At 48.9% G+C, this 19,396-nt stretch overlaps 1 protein-coding gene across 7 annotated transcripts in view; it reads right to left on the bottom strand.

Annotated features, from left to right (window-relative positions):
- Nucleotides 1-19,396, bottom strand: part of DZIP1 (DAZ interacting zinc finger protein 1) — a 600,492-nt gene that overhangs the window by 269,523 nt on the left and 311,573 nt on the right. For 5 of the 7 annotated variants that reach the window (XM_029604725.1, XM_029604724.1, XM_029604720.1 and 2 more), the window contains one exon: nucleotides 5,329-5,474. In XM_029604725.1, coding sequence (XP_029460585.1) covers nucleotides 5,329-5,474 — 146 coding nt within the window. The remainder of the gene's footprint in view (nucleotides 1-5,328; nucleotides 5,475-19,396) is intronic. The other 2 variants (XM_029604721.1, XM_029604723.1) reach the window with 1 other exon arrangement.

Genomic DNA, 19,396 nt, shown 5'->3' with positions numbered 1-19,396 from the left:
GGGAGGAGCCCGTGAGGACCCGAGCCGCTGGGACTTAGGCGAAACCCCGTGGAGGGCGAGGAGCCGGATACCTGTGGGTGACGAGAAGCCAGAAGTCAGTGGACGAGCCAAGGTCGGAAGCCAGGAGTCAGAAGACGAAGACAAAGCCAGGAACAGAGGCTGAAGCCAGAAGTCAGTGGATGAGCCAAGGTCGGAAGCCAGAAGTCAGAAGCCGAAGCTAGAAGTCAGTGGACGAGCCATGGTCAGAAGCCAGGTGTCAGAAGCCGAAGACAAACCATGGGGAGAAGCGGAGTCGGAAGTCCAGGGATGGAAGCCAGGGTCAGGAACCAGAAGATAGGAATCGAAGACAGGATCAGCAATCCGGAGCAGCAACCAGCAACTCTAAGCTGAGAACCTTGTTGCAAGGCAAGGTTTAGGGCCAGCTGCAGGGTTTAAATAACCCTGCAGCGTCTGATGTCATTTGTACGGTTGTGCTGAGTTTCCCGCACTGGCCCCTTTAAGGCTGGAGCCCCTGCGTGCGCCTAGGGGGCAGGGCCAACCACGGAGGATCGACGGCGTCTCCCTCGAGGAGGGAACGCCGCGGCAGGAGCCAGGTCAGGCCTAGACGGTCGAAGAGGAGCTCCTGCGGCCCGGGCCGGCCCCGAGGTAGGTGGAGGGACCGGGGCACAGCCCAGGACCATAACACTGTCCAATCAATAGTGAGCGGCGAACAAGTGGAGAGAACTCCATGTCACCGCTCTGCAGATCTCAGTCACGGGGACCACTCTCAAGTGAGCCACTGAAGTCTACATGGTTCTGACTGAGTGAGCCTTAACATGACACCCAAGCTGCAGCCCCACTTGCACATAGCAGAAAGAGATGCAGTCTGCTAGCCAGGTAGAGAAGGTATGCCTGGCCACAGCAACTCCCATTCTTTTCTTATCAAACGAGATGAAGAGCCTCTGGCGTGCCGTTCTCTCAAAGTAGAACGCCAAGGCCCTCCTACAATCTTACATATTCACATTCAGGCAAAGCCCGTTCGCCTGAATGTGAATGAGATCTGGGAAAGAAGGTGGGCAGGACATCAGACTGGTTCAGATGGAAGTCCGATCCCACCTTAGGAAAGAACAAGATGAGTACTGAGAACCACCCTATCGTGGAAGAACGTCATGTAAGGTGGGTACGTTACCAATGCTTGAAATTTGCTGACCTGACGTGCTGAGGTGACCGCAACCAAGAACAAGACATTCTAGTGTTGCGGTCCCGGGTCGGCCCCGGGAGCACCGCCTACCTCGCCGGGCCTCCGGGTCCACTCTGCTCTCCCCGGGCCTCCAGGGACCCGTGCCGCCGCTTCCCCGCCGCTGCCGCACCTCGCCCGGGCCTGCACATCCTCCTGCTGCCACGCTCCCGCTCCGGCGGAGCAGCCGGCGTCTCGCCACGGCTGGCTCCGCCCCCTAGGCGCACGCGCGCGTCCCGGCTGCAGATTTAAAGGGCCAAGCGCGGGGGAACTTGGTTCCTCCCTCGGGTGACGTCAGAGGATGCAGGGCTACTTAAGCCCTGCAGTCCCTGCTCTCAGGGCCTTGCAACGAGGTTCCCAGGTGTTCCTGTCTCCAGTTGCTGCGTCCCCGTGTCTTCTGATCTTCGCTTGGCTTTGACCTTGGTTTGGCTTCCGGTATCCTCTGGCTCCTGACCCTGGACTGGCTTCCATCGACCCTCTGGCTCTCGACCCTGGACTGGCTTCCATCGACCCTCTGGCTTTCGACTCTGGACTGGCTTACGGTGACTCTCTGGCTTTCGACTCTGGACTGGCTTACGGTGACTCTCTGGCTTTCGACCCCGGACTGGCGTACGGTGATCCCTTGGCTCCTGGCTCTGGACTGACAAGCGACGATTCTCTGGCGCCCGACTTTGGACTCCGTCTGACTCGGCCCCCACGGGCCCTCCTAAGTCCCAGCGGCCGGGTCCCTACGGGCTCCTCCTGGGGGGACTCCGGCTTCCAGGGTGAATCTCCTAAGTCCCAGCGGCCGAACTCCTACGAGCTCCTCTCGGGGGAGGATCGGCTTCCAGGGCGAAGATCATCACATCACCGCGCCAGTTCCACCGTCCCCATCTTCCTTGTCAAAGCCCTTGGTCGCATAGGGCTCTTCGTGGTACCTTCCGCCAGCCATCCGCGGGCCTGCATCTGCCGCCTCCCGGTCGGAACCACTGCTGCGGACCCTGACTGCAGCTCTTCCATCGGTTCCGATCGGCCCAAGGGTCCACGAAGTCAACATCTAGGTCACATGTTTCAGGTCACATGTGCACATAGGCTCAAAAGGGACCTTCATAAGATGAGCTAAGATCACATTAAAGTCCCAAGATACAGGCGGAAGACGCAGAGGAGGCTTCAACTGAAGCAGATCACGCATGAAACGTCCCACCAAGAGCTGTACTGAGACAGGCGTACCATTCACCCCGTGATTGTAAGCCCCAATGGCACTGACACACACTCTGAGTTGGTCTTTAAACCAGCTTCTGACAGATGCAAAAGGTAATCCAAGAGCTTTGGGGTGGAGAGGATAAACGGGTCCATCCCATGTTGCTCACACCAGACAGCAAACCTTCTCCACTTCAGGCTGTACGATTTTCCAGTCAAAGGCTTCCTGGAGGCAACGAGAACTCAAGATACATCATCAAACAAAGCCAGAGGCTACAAAACTAGCCTTTCAACATTCAGGCAGTTAGAGACAATGCCCCGAGGTTGGGATAACGCGGCCTGCCCTGATCCTGTGTGACTAAGTTTGGGGAAGTCCCCAGACTGATTTAGTTCCAAACAGAGAGGTCCTGCACGTGCAGGAACCAAACCGTAAGAGGCCAATAGCGGATCTGAGGATCATGGTTGCCCCATCCTGCAGGAGCTTGAGGAGCATCTTCATCACCAGCGGAAGTGGAGGATACGCATACAGAAGCCCCTTGCCCCAATGGCGGGCAAAGGCATCCGAGGCTGGTTTGCTCTCCTTCCCATAAAGGAGCAAAAAGATTCCATCTATTTGTTGCAGGGGGAGGCAAATAGATCCACGTCTGGGATGCCCCAATGATGGAAGATCATGTTCACTACTGCCAAATCCAGGGACCACTCGTGGGACCGAAAAGCCCGACTGAGACGATCCACCACTAAGTTCTCTGTCCCCGCCAGCTACACCGCTCGAAGTAATATACCCCGAGAATGGGCCCAGGCCCAAATCTGAACTGCCTCATGGCACAGGAGGAATGACCCTGTGCCACCCCCCCCCCCCCCCTCCCGTTTGTTGATGTACCACATTGCCACCTGATTGTCGGTCTAGATTAGAACCGATTTGGTCACCAAGTGATCCTGGAAAACAGATAGACCGAAATGGATTGCCTGGAGCTCTAGGAAGTTGATTTGGTATTGAGCTTCCTGAGCCAACCACAGGCCCTAGGCGCGGAGCTCCTCCTCATGGGCACCCCATCCCAGGGTGGATGCATCAGTGGTGAGAACAACCTACCCTTGCTCCAAAGTGGTGAGAACAACCTACCCTTGCTCCAAAGTGGTCAGGTTCTCCCACCAGGGCAAGGAGGCCTGAAAAGGTGGCATGTCACATATACAGCACTGAGGTCCTGGGAGGCTTGCTGCCATCGGGACCGCAGGGTCCATTGCATTCTGCGCATGTGACATGGACCGTGGCCACCATATGACCCAGAAGGCAAAGCATGAGGCAGGCGGTGATCTGCTGGCTCCAGTGCATTGAGCCCACCAAAGCCGCCAGAGTGAGTGCTCGGTCGCAGGTCAGATATGCCTTGGCCTCCGCCGCATCTAGGTGAGCACCGATAAAATTCAGGTGCATCAACGGGGTCAGATAGGTCTTCAGATATTTGATGACAAAAGATTCCAACATGTGAATGGTCTTGCACAGAGACCGAAGCGTTCTCTCTTGAGAACTGCTCATGATGAACCAGTCATCCAAGTAGGGGAAAAATTGAAACCCCAGATGGCACAAGTGCATTCCCACCAGTGCCAGACATTTGGTGAAGATGCGAGACACTGAGGAGAGGCCAAACGGTAGCAGGATGCTGGGCTTCATGGATCCTTGGTCTGACCCAGCATGGCAATTTCTTATGTTCTTAAGTCTAGTCTCCGCAGGCAACTTCGGGGGCTATACAGGCAATGCCGGTGCCTTGGCCCTGTTTTCCCTGGTGCCGAGGAGGGTGAGGAATCCAACATCCTGGAACACAATGACACCGACAGCAGTCGATCCCCAGCACCCTATTCCAGAGGGGGACTTGGTGGGGGGTGGACATCGATGGCTCGGTGTCCAAATGCATTGACGGCCCTGATTTTCTGGACCAAAAAGTTTCTCCATTTTATCCAAATGTGCCTGATGACTTTTCGGGGGTCATCTGGTCACAGAACCAGAAATCCCAGATACCCTGGATGCCCCAGGCAAAATATACAAACTTTATGCGGATCATTCAGAGATATGGTCCGCGGGCACTGGGGGCATTGACGAAAACCGGAGAAAGCCAAGCTTCGGGCTGGCAAGCGGTTGGTGCATAGTGGACACAGACTCCAAAAGAAGGTAGAAAACTTACCACACCAACCTACTAACTAGGGGAACCAGAGAAGAGGGACTCCAATGCGGATGCGAAGGAAAAACCCCCAAAAAGCAGAAGAAAACTCTGAAAAGACAGAGCAGAGCTCCCCGGACCGCGAGGCAACAACACGGAAAGAAAGAGACTGAAGGGGGACTCTGTATGGCTGCACGGATAGTGGCATGCTGGGCATGCTCGGTGTGCCAAAGTTCTAGAAACTTTGATAGATGTTTTCCAGGCTGGGATCCATCTGTTGATGTCTCCCATGTGTAAGGATTACCATTCTGCTAGTCCTAGGTCAATGTGGTTTCTTCTGTCAAGAGAAATGACCAAGGAAAAAAACATTGTTCAAAAATGAATTTCAGATATGTCAATAGTTTGTACAGAATGTTTCTAAAGAGGAGCGTGGAGTTTAATGACTAACTTGGCCCTGGAGTTAGGAATCACATTCCTGTGATACGAACTGTCAGAGAGCAGACTTGCACCTATACGCTTTTTGCTCTCAATCATGTAATGCTGTTGCATTCTATATATGGAACAAAAGCACGAGACATAAGGTTATGCAGAAATGTTCAAAAAGCTATGACTTTGGATTCACCCATAAAATCATGTGTCTATTTTCTATTCTACCAAGTTCTGCTAATGAGATGAATGAGGAATTATTAAGTACAAAGAAAGAAAAGAGCCGGCACAGGATGAAAACTAGACAACTTATAAAATGTGATACACCAACTAAAAATGATTTATAAAAAAACTTACTGATTTAACACCTAAGGATTCTAGCTTCTCCACCAAGCTTTGCTCCAAGACTGATCTTAATTCTTTAATTAATGAAGGGTTATTCTTCAAGGTATTTATTAAACGTTGCTTGCTGATACTTGATGTTGCTTCAATTTTTTCTTCTTCTGAAAAAAGATAAGTTCATTAGATAAGATTACACTATTTCATAAATGTCAAGCATTTAAGTGTAAATCAAAACAAAAATACACATCTAAACAAACAAAACATATAATTGTAAAATGTGCCTACCTAGTTAGTATCTAGTACATTTTTCTTTTTACATCTAAAGCCAACCTTATAATCTCAATTAAGTATAAATGGCCTCTTCTTTTCCCAAGAACTCTATATAAGATTAACTAATGCAAGAGTAAAGTAATGAGGGCATCACTGAAATGTGCTACCATTGGTTTGGCTATACTGATGATATTAGCCACACTTCTAATAGGAAATAGGTACAATTGACGGAAATAATTTGTAGAGACCCCCTTGGGGTTTTCATTAGATGTCCCTAATCCCGGTCCTTGGATAGTCAGCTGCAGAGGGAGAAGCCATTCATTATGGAATCTCCCTAGAGATTGTCTGGAATTGGCCGTCCCTTAGCCACAAGGGGGAGGAAAAGGGCTAGTTGAGGTGATATTAGGACAGGGATGTATATATCATGTGTGCTCTCTGACGGGCTGATATAGTACAGTGCGCTCCGACAGAGCGCACTGTTAACCCGCCATTGGGCGCGCGTTTTCAACGTGCTAGCATTACCCCTTATTCAGTAAGGTACTGAAAACACGCATCCAATCCCTCGAACCTAATAGTGCCCTCAACATGCAAATGAATGTTGATGGCCCTATTAGGTATTCCCACGCGATTCAGAAAATAAAATGTGCAGCCAAGCCGCACATTTTGCTTTCAGAAATTAGCACCTACCCAAAGGTAGGTGCTAATTTCTTCGGGCACCGGGAAAGTGCACAGAAAAGCAGTAAAAACAGCTTTTCTGTACACCCTCCGACTTAATATTATGGCGGTATTAAGTCGGAGGTCCCGAAGGGAAAAAAAAGTTAAAAAAAAAAATTTGAAGTCGGATGCTCAATTTTTCCGGCGTCCAGTTTCCAAGCCCATGGCTGTCAGCGGGATCGAGAACAGACGCCAGCAAAATTGAGCGTCAGCTGTCAATCCTGCTGACAGCTGCCACTCCGGTCCAAAAGGAGGCGCTAGGGACTCGCTAATGTCCCTAGCACCTCCTTTTGCCTGTTTTACCGCCGGGCCTCATTTAAATACAGAATAGCGCACTCAGGAGAGTGGTCTGTGCACTCTCCCATGTTTTTACTGTATCGGCCCGTGAGTTAGGCCCACTAGTCTGACATAGGAGAAGACAGGCAAATGCCATGCCAGTTCCTGCAACTGGGCTGGAAGGAAGAGGGATATTAAGATGTTTTTACAGTTTTTTCTGGTTTCTACCTGTTCTATTCCTGGCAGGCTGTATCCCCTGCTCAGGGTAGTCAGGAGAGACTGTACACCTTTTTGACCAGCTCCCAAAGTGAGAAGAGATCCTGATCTAAGTTTTTTCCAAGTTTTGTATTTTTCTAGCTTTAGGAAAAGGGAGAATTTTTGTCTCCCTTCTTTTTCCCTGAACTGGAGACTTTTGGTAGCCATTTCCAGTATAGGTCTTACCTCCTGGGAGGTCATCTTTTATCTTTTGAAGAGCTGTTATCAAGGGAGAAACATCTGGATACCCTACGGAGTTTCCACCCCAGAACACAGGACACTGCCGGGTGAAGTTCGAGATTCAGCATGGACTTCAAGTACTGGGCAAAGTGATCTGGTTACTGTTAGGATACCCAGTCCCTTTTGGGATAATTATTTTCATTTCATTTATGAAAATTTAATATCTCGCTTGATAAAACGTGTTACCCTAGCGGCAGTACAATAAAAAACAATCATAATTACAAATAAAAGTAAATATAAACAAAAGAACTACACTGTAGACAATACAAAAACTTTAACAATTTAAGACAATATAGAAATGCATAATTAAATACACCAATCACAATACAATCATCAGTCAAAATTATCTTTCCCTACCATGGAGGATAAGCAGGTTCCAAGTCCTGCCTGGAGGAACATTTTCACAGAGTTAGAGAGATCCAAATCCTGGCTCATGTAAATCTGGGAACACTGAAAGTATCTGGACATTTTGTTTTGCATCTATTGATTCTTTTAAGAGGAATTACAGTAAACTAAGCTGAACAGCCATCCAGTGAGGCCTGCTTGGTTTGTAAGTGTACCTGTCCAAAAGAGCTATGGTAAAGGACTAAGAAGGTTAGCTTTCCCACCACAGAAAATAATCCATCCTTGGAGATAAAAGAGTTGGAGAAAGCATAGAGGAGCTAGCCATGTTTAATAAATTCTTTTATGGCCTTTTAGGATACGTGCCATGTGCCAACAAACGGTTACACGTTCTATTACAGTTTTCAGTAATAAAAGGCACAGGAAGCTTACCAACAAAAGATTAAAAGCATCATTTACATGCTAAAGGGTTAATTCACCAAGACTTTTTCTACATTCTGTGATTATGGTAAAAGACCTCAATGTATAAGGCCCTAAGTGGAATTATAGAAACATAGAAATGACGGCAGAAGAAGACCAACCGGTCCATCCAGTCTGCCCAGCAAGCTTCACACATTTGTTCTCATACTTAACTGTTTCTCTTGGCTCTTAGTAACCTTATGTTCTAATTCCCTTTTCACCCCCACCATTAATGTAGAGAGCAGTGCTGGAGCTGCTTCCAAGTGAAATATTAAGTTTGATTAGTTGGGTAAGCGGCAGCATAGCTCTCTGCCATGAAGCAGAGGGCAATGCTGGAAATGTGTGAAGTATCAGTTTTTCTTTTCCCCTGTCATTGAAGCAAGGAGTCATGCCGGACATGCACCGAAAGTGAAGAATGCCTTGAAAGTCACATTAACTATCATCAAATATTGAAAAGCCTAATAATTGGTAATACCTATAAGCCCATGAACCCATCCCTGTTTTTTTTTCTTTTTTTCTTTTCTTTTTTTAATTGGGAGATGGATGCCCTTCATCCTTCTACTCTGTGAAGGTGGACACCTACCACCGGCCACTGGCATCCCGCTCCGTTAATGCCTCTGTGGCTACTGCCGCTCCATGCAGTGTTTTACTACCTGCTCTTTATATGCGTCCTCTAGAACTGATGGATCCCATCCCTGGGTTTTTTTATTATTGATTTAATTGGGAGATGACAGCCCTCCATCCTTCCGCTCCGTGAAGGTGGACACCTACCACTGGCCACTGGCATCCCGCTCCGTGAATGCCTCTGTGGCTACTGCCGCTCTGTGCAGTATTTTACTACCTGCTCTTTATATGGACACCTACCACTGGCCACTGGCATCCCGCTCCGTGAATGCCTTACATGTTACTACTTACATGTTACTACTTACAGTAGTAACATGCTATGTAACCTTTGAAGCACTGCTTTTATGATTTTTGAAGATACATCTTACATTTGTACAGTCCAATAAGAAGTCAATTTATTTGCATTAACTGTCTGTAAATTGCCCTCCCAAAATGTGAAAATTTTGCAGATTGTTTCACAACATACATACTTTTAGCTGCACTGAGAGGAGGCATTCACAGGGGAGTGTTTAGGTCAGAGGAGAAGTACACATGTAGATTGCATTTTCAAATCATTGTGCATACTTTTCCAAGAAAATTTTACCCACAGAAAAAACAGGTGCAACTGACTGTGCATATTGTGTACCCAGGGCAAATTTCAAAGCAAAAGTACATGAATACTTTCGCTTTGATGCAAAATCCAAGGTAAAAACTACATGCAATCTTTGACTCTTTTTTATATACTGATTTAGCAAATGTTGCTTACCTGTAACAGGTGTTCTCACAGGACAGCAGGATGTTAGTCCTCACATATGGGTGACATCATCAGGATGGAGCCCAATCACGGAAAACTTCTGTCAAAGTTTCCAGAACTTTGACTGGCCCCTACTGGGCATGCCCAGCATGGCACCAACCCCGCAGCCAGCAGGGGTCCCCCTTCAGTCTTATTTGATAGCTACATGCAGTGCCGAAAAAATAAAACAAGAAAACGTTACGAACCCAACACCGCGGGGCGGCTGGCGGGTTTCGTGAGGACTAACATCCTGCTGTCCTGTGAGAACACCTGTTACAGGTAAGCAACATTTGCTTTCTGACAGGACAAGCAGGATGGTAGTCCTCACATATGGGTGAGTACCGAGCCGAGGATGTCCGAACATGCACCAAATGTACCCAACGGCGTGCAACAGGCACAACATCAGGGGTGGAATTTTGGTAGAGGGCATCCTGAACCCCACTGGGCAGGTGGAAGGGTGTTGGTACGTCACGTTGGAAATAGGTTACACAGGACAGATTGGCCGAAGATGGAATCCTGTCTTCCGGCTTCGTCCAAGCAATAGTGGGTTGCGAAAGTGTGGAGAGAGCTCCAGGTGGCAGCCCTGCAAATGTCAGGAAGCAGCACCAATCGTAGATGTGCTACTGAAGTCGCCATGGCCCTCACAGAGTGTGCTTTAACACGGTCTTGGAAAGGAATGCCTGCTTGCTGATAGCAAAAGGATATGCAGTCCGCCAACCAGGAGGAGAGAGTCTGCTTACCCACAGGTTGCCCTAATTTGTTGAGATGGAAAGAGACGAATAACTGAGTGCTCTTCCTGTGGGCAACTGTACAGTCTAGGTAGAACGCTAGAGCACGTTTACAGTCGAGGGTATGCAGAGCCTGTTCCCCTGGGTTGGAGTGGGGCCTGAGGAAGAAGATAAGTAGTATGATGGATTGATTAATGTGAAACTCCGAAACTACCTTAGGCAAAAACTTAGGGTGAGTGCGGAGTACCGCCCGGTCCTGCAGGAGTTTGGTGTAAGGAGGATAGGTAACTAGGGCCTGTAACTCACTAACCTTGCGAGCTGAAGTGATAGCCAAAAGGAAAATCACTTTCCATGTGAGATATTTTAGGTCACAGGAGTGAAGAGGTTCGAATGGTGGTTTCATGAGCCGCCCGAGAACCAGATTAAGGTCCCAAGAAGGGGCCGGAGGATGTAAAGGTGGCTTGATATGGAGCAAGCCCTTTAAAAAGCATGTTACAAGGGGTTGTACTGATATAGGAACATCCCCGACACCTTTATGGAAGGCGGATACCGCACTGACATGCATTCTGATTGAAGATGTCTTTAAACCTGACTCTGACAAATGCCAGAGATAGTCCAAAAACCTTGGGATTGGACAGGAAAAGGGATCAAGGGATTGCGAAAGGTATACATCCTCGATTGATGTATCCGTGAAGCAATCGATTGATGTTCCGTGAAGCAATCAGGACACGAGAAACCGAATCTGAAAGGTTAAGTGGTTGAAGGATTAACCTTTCAACATCCATGCCGTCAGGGACAAGGCCTGAAGATTAGGATGGAGTAGACATCCGTCGTTCTGAGTGATCAGAAGTGGGTGCGTTCCCAAGGGAATGTGCCTGCAGATGGAGAGATCCTGGAGTATGGGAAACCACACTTGGCGTGGCCAGTGAGGTGCTATCAGGATCATGGTTCCCTTGTCCTGACGGAGCTTCACGAGTCTTTGAGAGAAGAGGAAGTGGAGGGAATGCATAAAGCTGACCGGCTGCCCACGAGAGGGAGAATGCATCTCTGGGCTGAGAGTGCTCGCTCCGAATGAGGGAGCAGTAATTGTCCACTTTGTGGTTCTGAGGGGACTCAAAGCGGTCTATTTGGGAATGACCCCATTGCTGGAAGAGAGAGGTCGCTACCGAGGGGTTGAGAGACCACTCGTGCGGTTGGAAGACACGACTCAGTTTGTCTGCCAAGACATTGTGCACTCCCGGCAAATAGGTGGCCCTGAGGTACATCGAGTGGGAGAGCGCTTCCGCCCAAATCTGCGCAGCTTCCTGACACAGAAGGAAGGAGCCTGTGCCTCCCTGCTTGTTGATGTACCACATGGCCACCTGGTTGTCCGTCTGAATCAGGATGACTTGATTTGATAGGCAATCCTGAAAAGCTCAGAGCATATCGCATTGCTCGAAGCTCCAGGAAATTTATCTAGTGTTTGGCTTCCTCTGGAGACCAAAATCCTTGTGACTGTAGATCGTTCACATGAGCTCCCCCACCCGAGGTTGGAAGCATCGGTGGTGAGAATGAGTTGAGGATCTAGTAGGTGAAAAGGCAGTCCCTGGAGGAGATTGTTCTGATCTTTCCACTAGGCGAGAGACTGAGTGCGTTGGTGATGTGGACAATGGTTGACAGAGGCTGAGTCGCTTGAATCCATTGTGACCTCAGAGTCCAATGCATGACTCTCATGGCCAGGCGGGCTATTGGTGTGAGATGGACTGAGGACGCCATGTGTCTGAGAAGGACAAGGAATTGCCGAGCTGTTGCTGTATACTGAGACTGCAACTGGTGAGCGAGGGACACGAGGGTTTGCACTCGTTGTTGAGGTAGAAAGGCTTTTGCCTGTAAGGTGTCCAAGTCTGCCCCAATGAACGACAAGGTTTGAGATGGGACTAAATAGGATTTTTCGTAATTGACGAGAAATCCTAGAGAAATTAGAGTGTGTAGGGTCAAATCCAGGGACGATCGAGCGGCTTGCTGAGTTGGAGCCCTGATTAACCAGTCGTCTAGATAGGGGTAGACGTGAACACCTTCTTTCCTGAGAAAGGCTGCAACAACTATGAGACATTTGGTAAAGACTTGTGGTGCCGATGCTAGGCCGAATGGAAGCACTTGGTACTGATAGTGCTTTGGGCCTACTAAAAACCTGAGGTACTTGCCATGAGCTGGAGATATCGCAATGTGGGTGTATGCGTCCTGGAGGTCCAGAGAGCAGAGCCAGTCTCCTCTTTGTAGAAGAGGTAGAAGCGAGCCCAAGGTTACCATCTTGAACTTTTCTCGCTGTAGGTACTTGTTGAGGGCATGTAGGTCCAGGATTGGACAAAGCCCCCCGGATTTTTTGGGGACGAAAAAGTACCGGGAATAGAACCCTAGGCCTTGTTGCGAAAGAGGGACGGGTTCTATTGCTCTTAACTGGAGAAGAAGGGAAACCTCCTGCTCCAGAAGGACAGAGTGGTCGGTTACTCTCCACGCTTGTAGAGGTGGTGAGTCCGGTGGAAGAGCAAGAAAGTTTAGGTGGTAACCCTGAGCATTGATTGCTAGCACCCATTGGTCGGTTGTGACTGATTGCCATATGCCGTGAAAGTGGCACAATCGACCTCCCACTGGTATGCCTGGCAGAGGAATCAATGAGAGCTGTTTGAGGGTCTCATGATGGTCCTTTAATTCAGCCACTATTTGCTGAATCTGTTCACCGAACAGATTATCTCCTATACAGGGCAGGTCAGAGAGCCTGTCTTGTACTTCTGGGCGAAGGTCAGAAGACTTGAGCCAGGCCCAGCGTCTTGCCGAAATGGCAGTTGCAGACACTCTAGTGGAGGTATCGAAGATATCGTAAGCTGTTCTTATCTCATGTTTTCCTGCCTCAAACCCCTTGTTGACAAGGATTTGAAGATGTTCTTGGAATTGGTCAGGCAGGGTTTCAGAGAAGTCCTGTATTTGTTTGAAAATGACCCTGTTGTACTGGGTCATGTACAGCTGGTAAGAAGCAATTCTGGAGATGAGCATGGCCCCTTTGAACACTCATCGACCAATATTGTCTAGGAACTTGTGTTCCTTGACAGGAGGGGTAGAGGAGTGAGGCTTCGTCCTTTTTGCTTTCTTTTGAGCTGATTCCACCACAACTGAGTGGTGGTCGAGCTCAGATTTTTGAAAGCCATGGGCTGACTGTACTAGATAGGTAGTGTCAGCCTTTCTGTGTACTGGGGCAATGGATCCAGGGTTTTCCCAGTTCTTTAGGAGGTCAAGAAGAACTTGATGAATGGGAATAGAAGTGATTACTTTAGGGGCATTCAGGAACTGGAAAAGCTCCATCTGGTGCCTATCATCTTGCTCCGTCTGAAGCTGAAAAGGGACCAATTCCGACATTTCCTTCACAAAATTAATGAAAGAAAGGTCCTCTGGAGGAGAACGTTTTCTACTTTCAGTAGGAGAAGGAGGTGAAGGTAAGTCATCAGTGTCTGTGGAAGTATCATCACCCCAGGTGTCATAAGGATCAGCAGGCTGACCTGTAGGACGAGAAGGGGGTTGGATACCCGAAGAGCCCGGTTGAGGCTCAGAGAAAATCAAAGGAATCACCGGGGACACCGTGGACACCCTGGGGGGTATCGGTGCTGGCATCGAAGGCATCGATGGCGCCGATGTGCGTATCACCCCCGATGAATGAATCGGTGGCGAGGGACGACATGGCATCGATGGCTGAGGCAATACCCCCGAAGGAGGAATGCGAAACGGTGTTTCTCCTCACAATGAAGCTGTCATCAGGGAGCGCACCGGAGCCATCGGAGACCCGGGAATCACCGGTGGAAGGGCAGTCATGAGCGCTTCCATCCGGGATAGCAGCTGTGCCAGCGCTGCTGGAATCGGGTCAGTGACCGGTTCCACTCTCGGTGCCGGTGTCGGTGCCAGAGGAACCTGGAGCCGTTGCATCACTTTGTTGATGGCCTCCTGGACCAGTGGGTCCAGTTCTTCCCGCAGACCTGGGACAATCAGCCCCGGTTCCATGACAGAAGAGGGAGGCTGAGGCACAGTCGGAGGGACCACCTTTACAGGCGGAATCGCAACTCCCAAACCCCGATCGGGTGAGGGTTGCCTTGATGTCCCGGTCGCAGAAGTGGTCGGTGCTGTTCCTGGACGGTGGCGAGGTCGATTTCGCTCTCTCGACGGTCCGAGACTTACAATGCCGGTGGCGATGTTTCTCCCTACGATCCCCTCGATCTTGAGGGGGAGAAACGGGAGTCGATGGCCGTGACGACATCGATGGTGGGCTGTCACCGGACGGTTGTCGATGCTGGTGGGACTTCGACGGTGCCGGTTCCGATGACGTCGATGCGATGGACGGCGTCGGGGTGTGAGCATGGAAAAAGAGTCCCATCTTCTCCATTCTGGCTTTGCGACCTTTTGGTGTCATGAGGGCACATTTGGTGCAAGTCAGGACATCATGATCATGGCCTAAACACATTACACAGACTCCATGAGGATCTGTGATGGACCTGGTGCGAGTACAGTCCGGGCACCGACGAAACCCCGACGCCATGGGCATAGAAAAATCGAGCCGCGGTACGGTCGACGGCCAGTAGGCCGCGAGGGCTAAACTCGACTGTAATCAACGAAAAACGGTGAAAAACTTACCGGAGTACCGCGGCCTGAGAAAAGTTAGAGGAGGGACCTCTGTGGGGCAATTTAAGTTTAATTAACTCCGTGAGGAAAATTCCTGTCAGGAATCTCTTCAGAGCTCCTAAACCGCGAGGCTACTGCTGCGCGGAAAAAAGAAGACTGAAGGGGGAACCCTGCTGGCTGCGGGGTTGGTGCCATGCTGGGTATGCCCAGTAGGGGCCAGTCAAAGTTCTGGAAACTTTGACAGAAGTTTTCCGTGATTGGGCTCCATCCTGATGATGTCACCCATATGTGAGGACTACCATCCTGCTTGTCCTGTGAGAAATAATAATTTCAAATTTTTAACAAGTGAAACTTTACAGAAAAAAAGAGATATTACATAAGGTATACAAAGAAATCAGAAAGAGGTAAATAAAATGCAATACTAAATATCTCTACAGGAAAAATAAAGAGGGAGACAAGACCTATTTGAGCAAAAAAAAAAAGAAAGAAGAAAAGTAAAAAGAAAAAGGAGAGATACTTCCGAATTATAATATAAAGCTGAACAAAGAAGTTACTTAGAGATAGGCGTGAGAATCCAAAAAGCATCTAATGGCCAAAACTTTAATCGCATTCGTGCGTAAAAACTGGGAGATATGCGCATGGCTGGGCCACATGCACATCGCGCGCATTTTCCAAGCGGCCCAGCTACACATGTATCTCACAGTACATGTGGAAGAGCTGGGTTTGTATAAAGGGGCAGGCCACGGGCAGGGTCTGGGCAGGGAGGGCACTGTCCCAGCTGCGTACAACTTACTGCTGCTCTGTCGAGCAGGTAAGCTTAAAAGCAAAAAAAAGGGTAATTAGGTAGATTTTAGGGATTGGAGCGGAGAGGGGAAAAGGGTAGCTAGGGGGTTAGGGAAGGTAACCCCCAATTCCACTCCTTTATTGGATTGGACTGGGAGGGAACTGGGGAAGGCCCGATCGCGTTGCAGCATACTTGAAAGTAAAATCCCCTCCTTGTGCGCGGGTATCAGATGTTATAACATTCGCAGAATGCGCACATGTAATTAAATTGGTGTGTCATGCGCACGCGCTGGGAACCGCAAGCACATGGACGTCCGCGCGCCCCTTTTAAAATGTACCTTTAAGTTGGGAAGGCTTAAAGTAGACAAATTTTTCATTAGAACATTTCATAATACATTTATAAGGACAGCGAACAATAAATTGAGTGCCAATAGTCAAAACTTTATGATGCATTTCTAAAAACTTCCTCCGTATCTGCGTGGCTCTGGTAATATCGGGAAAACCCATATGTTCTGTCCATAGAATAGTGCGTGATGATCCCGAAAGAGTCTAAGAACAGAATCCCGATCTTGTGGAAAAACGAATTTAACAAGTAAAGTTCCAAAATCAGTAACCTGAGTATCCACAGAAGATTTCAGGAATTAGGACAAGTCCAGATGTGGACCTAGGCCTGATCCCTCTGTAACTTCCTTAGTAGAAAAAAAGCCTTGGATATAGAAGGATTAGCATCAACAGGAAATTTCAAAACAACAAGCAAATATTTTTTAAAGAGACCTAATGCTGTCATTAAGTGGGAAATTAAGTACTCACAAATTAAGGTAACACAAGGAATTTTCTGTTTTCCAACTTCTTTACATTGATCATATCACTTTGTACCTAGTTCCATTGTACATTTGGTAAAACAGTCATATGTTTGTACAAATTTTAAAATTTCTATGAGAGGAAAGAGCTCTTTCAGATATTTGCATTCAATTATTGTCAGAAGAAATATCCACAAGAGAGGAAATTGACTTTTCTAAGACCACCAAAGCTGACCAAAAAGAGTCTAAAGTCACCATTTGCAGTTTCTCTAATAATGCTCAGAAGATGGTTCTTATCGAAACTTCAATAGCAGAAGCAAGAGATGGAAAATTGCTTCCGATATCCTCTGAACCGCTGGCAGGTATCCTGAATCACAGTGGAGCCATCAGGAAGATGTTCCAGGAGCACTGCCTCATCCGGGAATCCTAGGGAAAAAACATCCCTCTGCACAGGACGAGACTCCCCCAGATGTCATCGGTACAGATGTAGCCAACTACCCAATTCAGTGGCTGACATCTAGCAGGAAAGAAGAAGAACTGTTGGCGCTTCAGGGCTCAACGATGATTCAATGTCCAGTGGGGAGTCTGCTCTCTCCGCAGATCTCCTCACAATGGTACCAGCATCCAGAGGCACTTTGGAAGTGTTGGCAAGGAACTTAATCTTAGGCTGCGAAGAGTCAGTGATACATGTGGCTAGGGGACTTTCCCCAATTCTAACTTATGTTATGTAAGGTCTTATAACAGCTCATATATGAGATGTGGTGTAGTGGACCACAGTTGGTAGGAAGAATGTAAAATAAATCTTTTGGAGGGAAAAACATCCCAATCCTGTCAGACTTACTCCTGGAAGAATTCTGTGCAACTATGAAGTGCATAATTTGCACAGAATTTGTAAAGTTTTCACAGAATTTGGCAACTAGAACCCAGGAGGAGAAACAGTGTCTGCGATCTACATGGTCCATGTTATGGTTTTGATGAAGTTGTGAACCCCGGGCCAAGGTGAAAGATGTCGCCACCCACGGGGAGGAGCCCCGTGGGCCTCACCGTCGGTGGGCATGGTCTCAGCGACATAGGACACAGCTGTGAGAGAGACTTTATTAAGGAAAAAGATAGTACATAACCCGAGGAGCGGGAAATGTAATAAACACAGTCTTTCAGCAAATATAGTAGTCAAGATGATAATGTAGATACAAAGATCCAGTAGTGGCCCGTAGCGCAGGGTACACCAGGAGATTCCTGCAGACTGATGAAAATACCTCTGAGTGCAGATCTGGTAGTGGCCCGCAGCGTGGGGTATGCCAAGGAAACTGTACTATAGATGCCAAGGAGGCAGAGGTCTGTGATATAGGAACCATGCCATAGACCTTGTACAGATGGAGCAATATCCTGAGGCACAGGATGAGTAGCATAGACAGACTGAAGAATGGTAGTGGCCTGAGGAACAGGGTACACTGAGGAATCTTCAGCAAGGTTGATAGAAGTTGGAGAATGTACTCACACAAGAAAGTCCCAGCAGAGATACCGGAGGAGCGGGTCAGGAAATCCTAGGCAGGAGAGCTCTCCGAGGAGTGGATAGCCAAGACGTGGAAGAGCCCCCGAGGAGCAGGTACTCAGAGCGTCCGAATGCCAGGAGGAGAGTCTGGAACAGAAGATCCAAGTTAGAGCAGATTTAACAAGCGAGAGAACTCCTTGCTAACCCGTCTTAGCAATGGGCCAGTCAGTATAAGTACACTAACAGTGCTGACGTCATTGGGAGGGGACGCCCCCAAGGTTCCCACCATGATGTATACATAAAGAGGCCCTGCGCGCGCGTGCCTAGGTGATGCCAGAAGAAAGATGGCGGTCGGCAGCGCCCACGATGTCCCGGGGACACCAAGGAAGTTGGCGTTAGTTGGCGGAGGCTGCCAACGGTGCAGGGAAAAAAGAGGTGAGCATAAGAAGTCACAGCCGTCTGCGACCGATGGGCGCAACAGTACCTCCTTCTTAGGGCCCCTCCCCGGGGGTTTTGGCTTCCTGGGGTGAGCCAGATGGAATTGCCTGATTAGTTCTTTGTCCAGAATATTACTTGCAGGTTCCCAGCTGTTTTCCTCTGGTCCGAATCCTTCCCAGGAAATAAGATATTCCCATCATCTCCTATGTCTCCGCACATCTAGGATGTCATCTACCTGGTAGGTTATGTCTTCCTCCGCAGAGAGGGGCTGCGGCTCAGGTGTCTTCTTAGAAAACTTGTACAAGATAAGCGGTTTCAGCAGGGAGATGTGGAAAGCATTGTGAATTTTTAGTGATGATGGTAACTGCAAGCTGTGTGTGACTGGACCCAGGGGACGTAGTATAGGAAATGGTCCTATATACCGAGGTGCAAATCAAACTTATCTCCGGGCTGAAGTTGTGGAGCTTCTCTGTGATGGGATTCATAAAACGTCTTCGCTTGGGGGCACTGGTGAGCAGCACTACAAGATGGCCGCCTGATCCATCTGCTCCACTCCCAATATTTTTTCAAAGTGGCATTTCATCGTTATAAAATACACCCGGTGAGCTAAGAAGGTCAAATATATTTGGGGGAACATAGCGAGATGGCTTCCCGCAAACGAGTGGCAGACCTGAAGCAATTCTCCTTCAGCAAAGTGGCGGAGGAGCTTCCGCCCGTGGGCGAGGCACAGGCCGAAGAGCTCCACGAGGTCTCTGCTGATGCTGGCGGGCTGAACAACGCTTCTGAGCATGGAGACACACATATGCCTGGCTCCTGCTCTGATTTTCTGACCAGGGCCGAAATTCGCAATTGGTTTTTGGAGCGGCGAACAGATCTTAAAGCTCATAAGACTGAACTGCTACCATCTATTTCTGAAATGCGGGACGACCTGACCGCGATGGGCAATTGCGTGGACGACACTGACCTGTGGGCTGATACCCATAGTGCAGCGATTGATGCCTTGACACTACAGAACAAAACTTTCGCCGCAGAAATGGAGGCGCTGGTGGAAAAATTAGAAGCTCAGAGAACCGCTCGCGCTGGGCGAATCTACGGCTGCGAGGAGTCCCGGAAACAGAGCAGTATCAGGACTGCATGCAGACTGCAGAGGACATCTGCAAATCCATTCTCTCCAGCAGCGATTCTCAGCTGAATGTCGGAGGCTGTGCAAGAGAGATTGACTTGGAATGGGCACATCGGGCGTTGGGCC

Source organism: Rhinatrema bivittatum, chromosome 5 (genome assembly GCF_901001135.1).
Source record: "Rhinatrema bivittatum chromosome 5, aRhiBiv1.1, whole genome shotgun sequence".
Taxonomy (NCBI): domain Eukaryota; kingdom Metazoa; phylum Chordata; class Amphibia; order Gymnophiona; family Rhinatrematidae; genus Rhinatrema; species Rhinatrema bivittatum.
The sequence above is the reverse complement of the archived record's forward strand: the minus strand, read 5'-3'. Positions and strand labels throughout refer to the sequence as shown.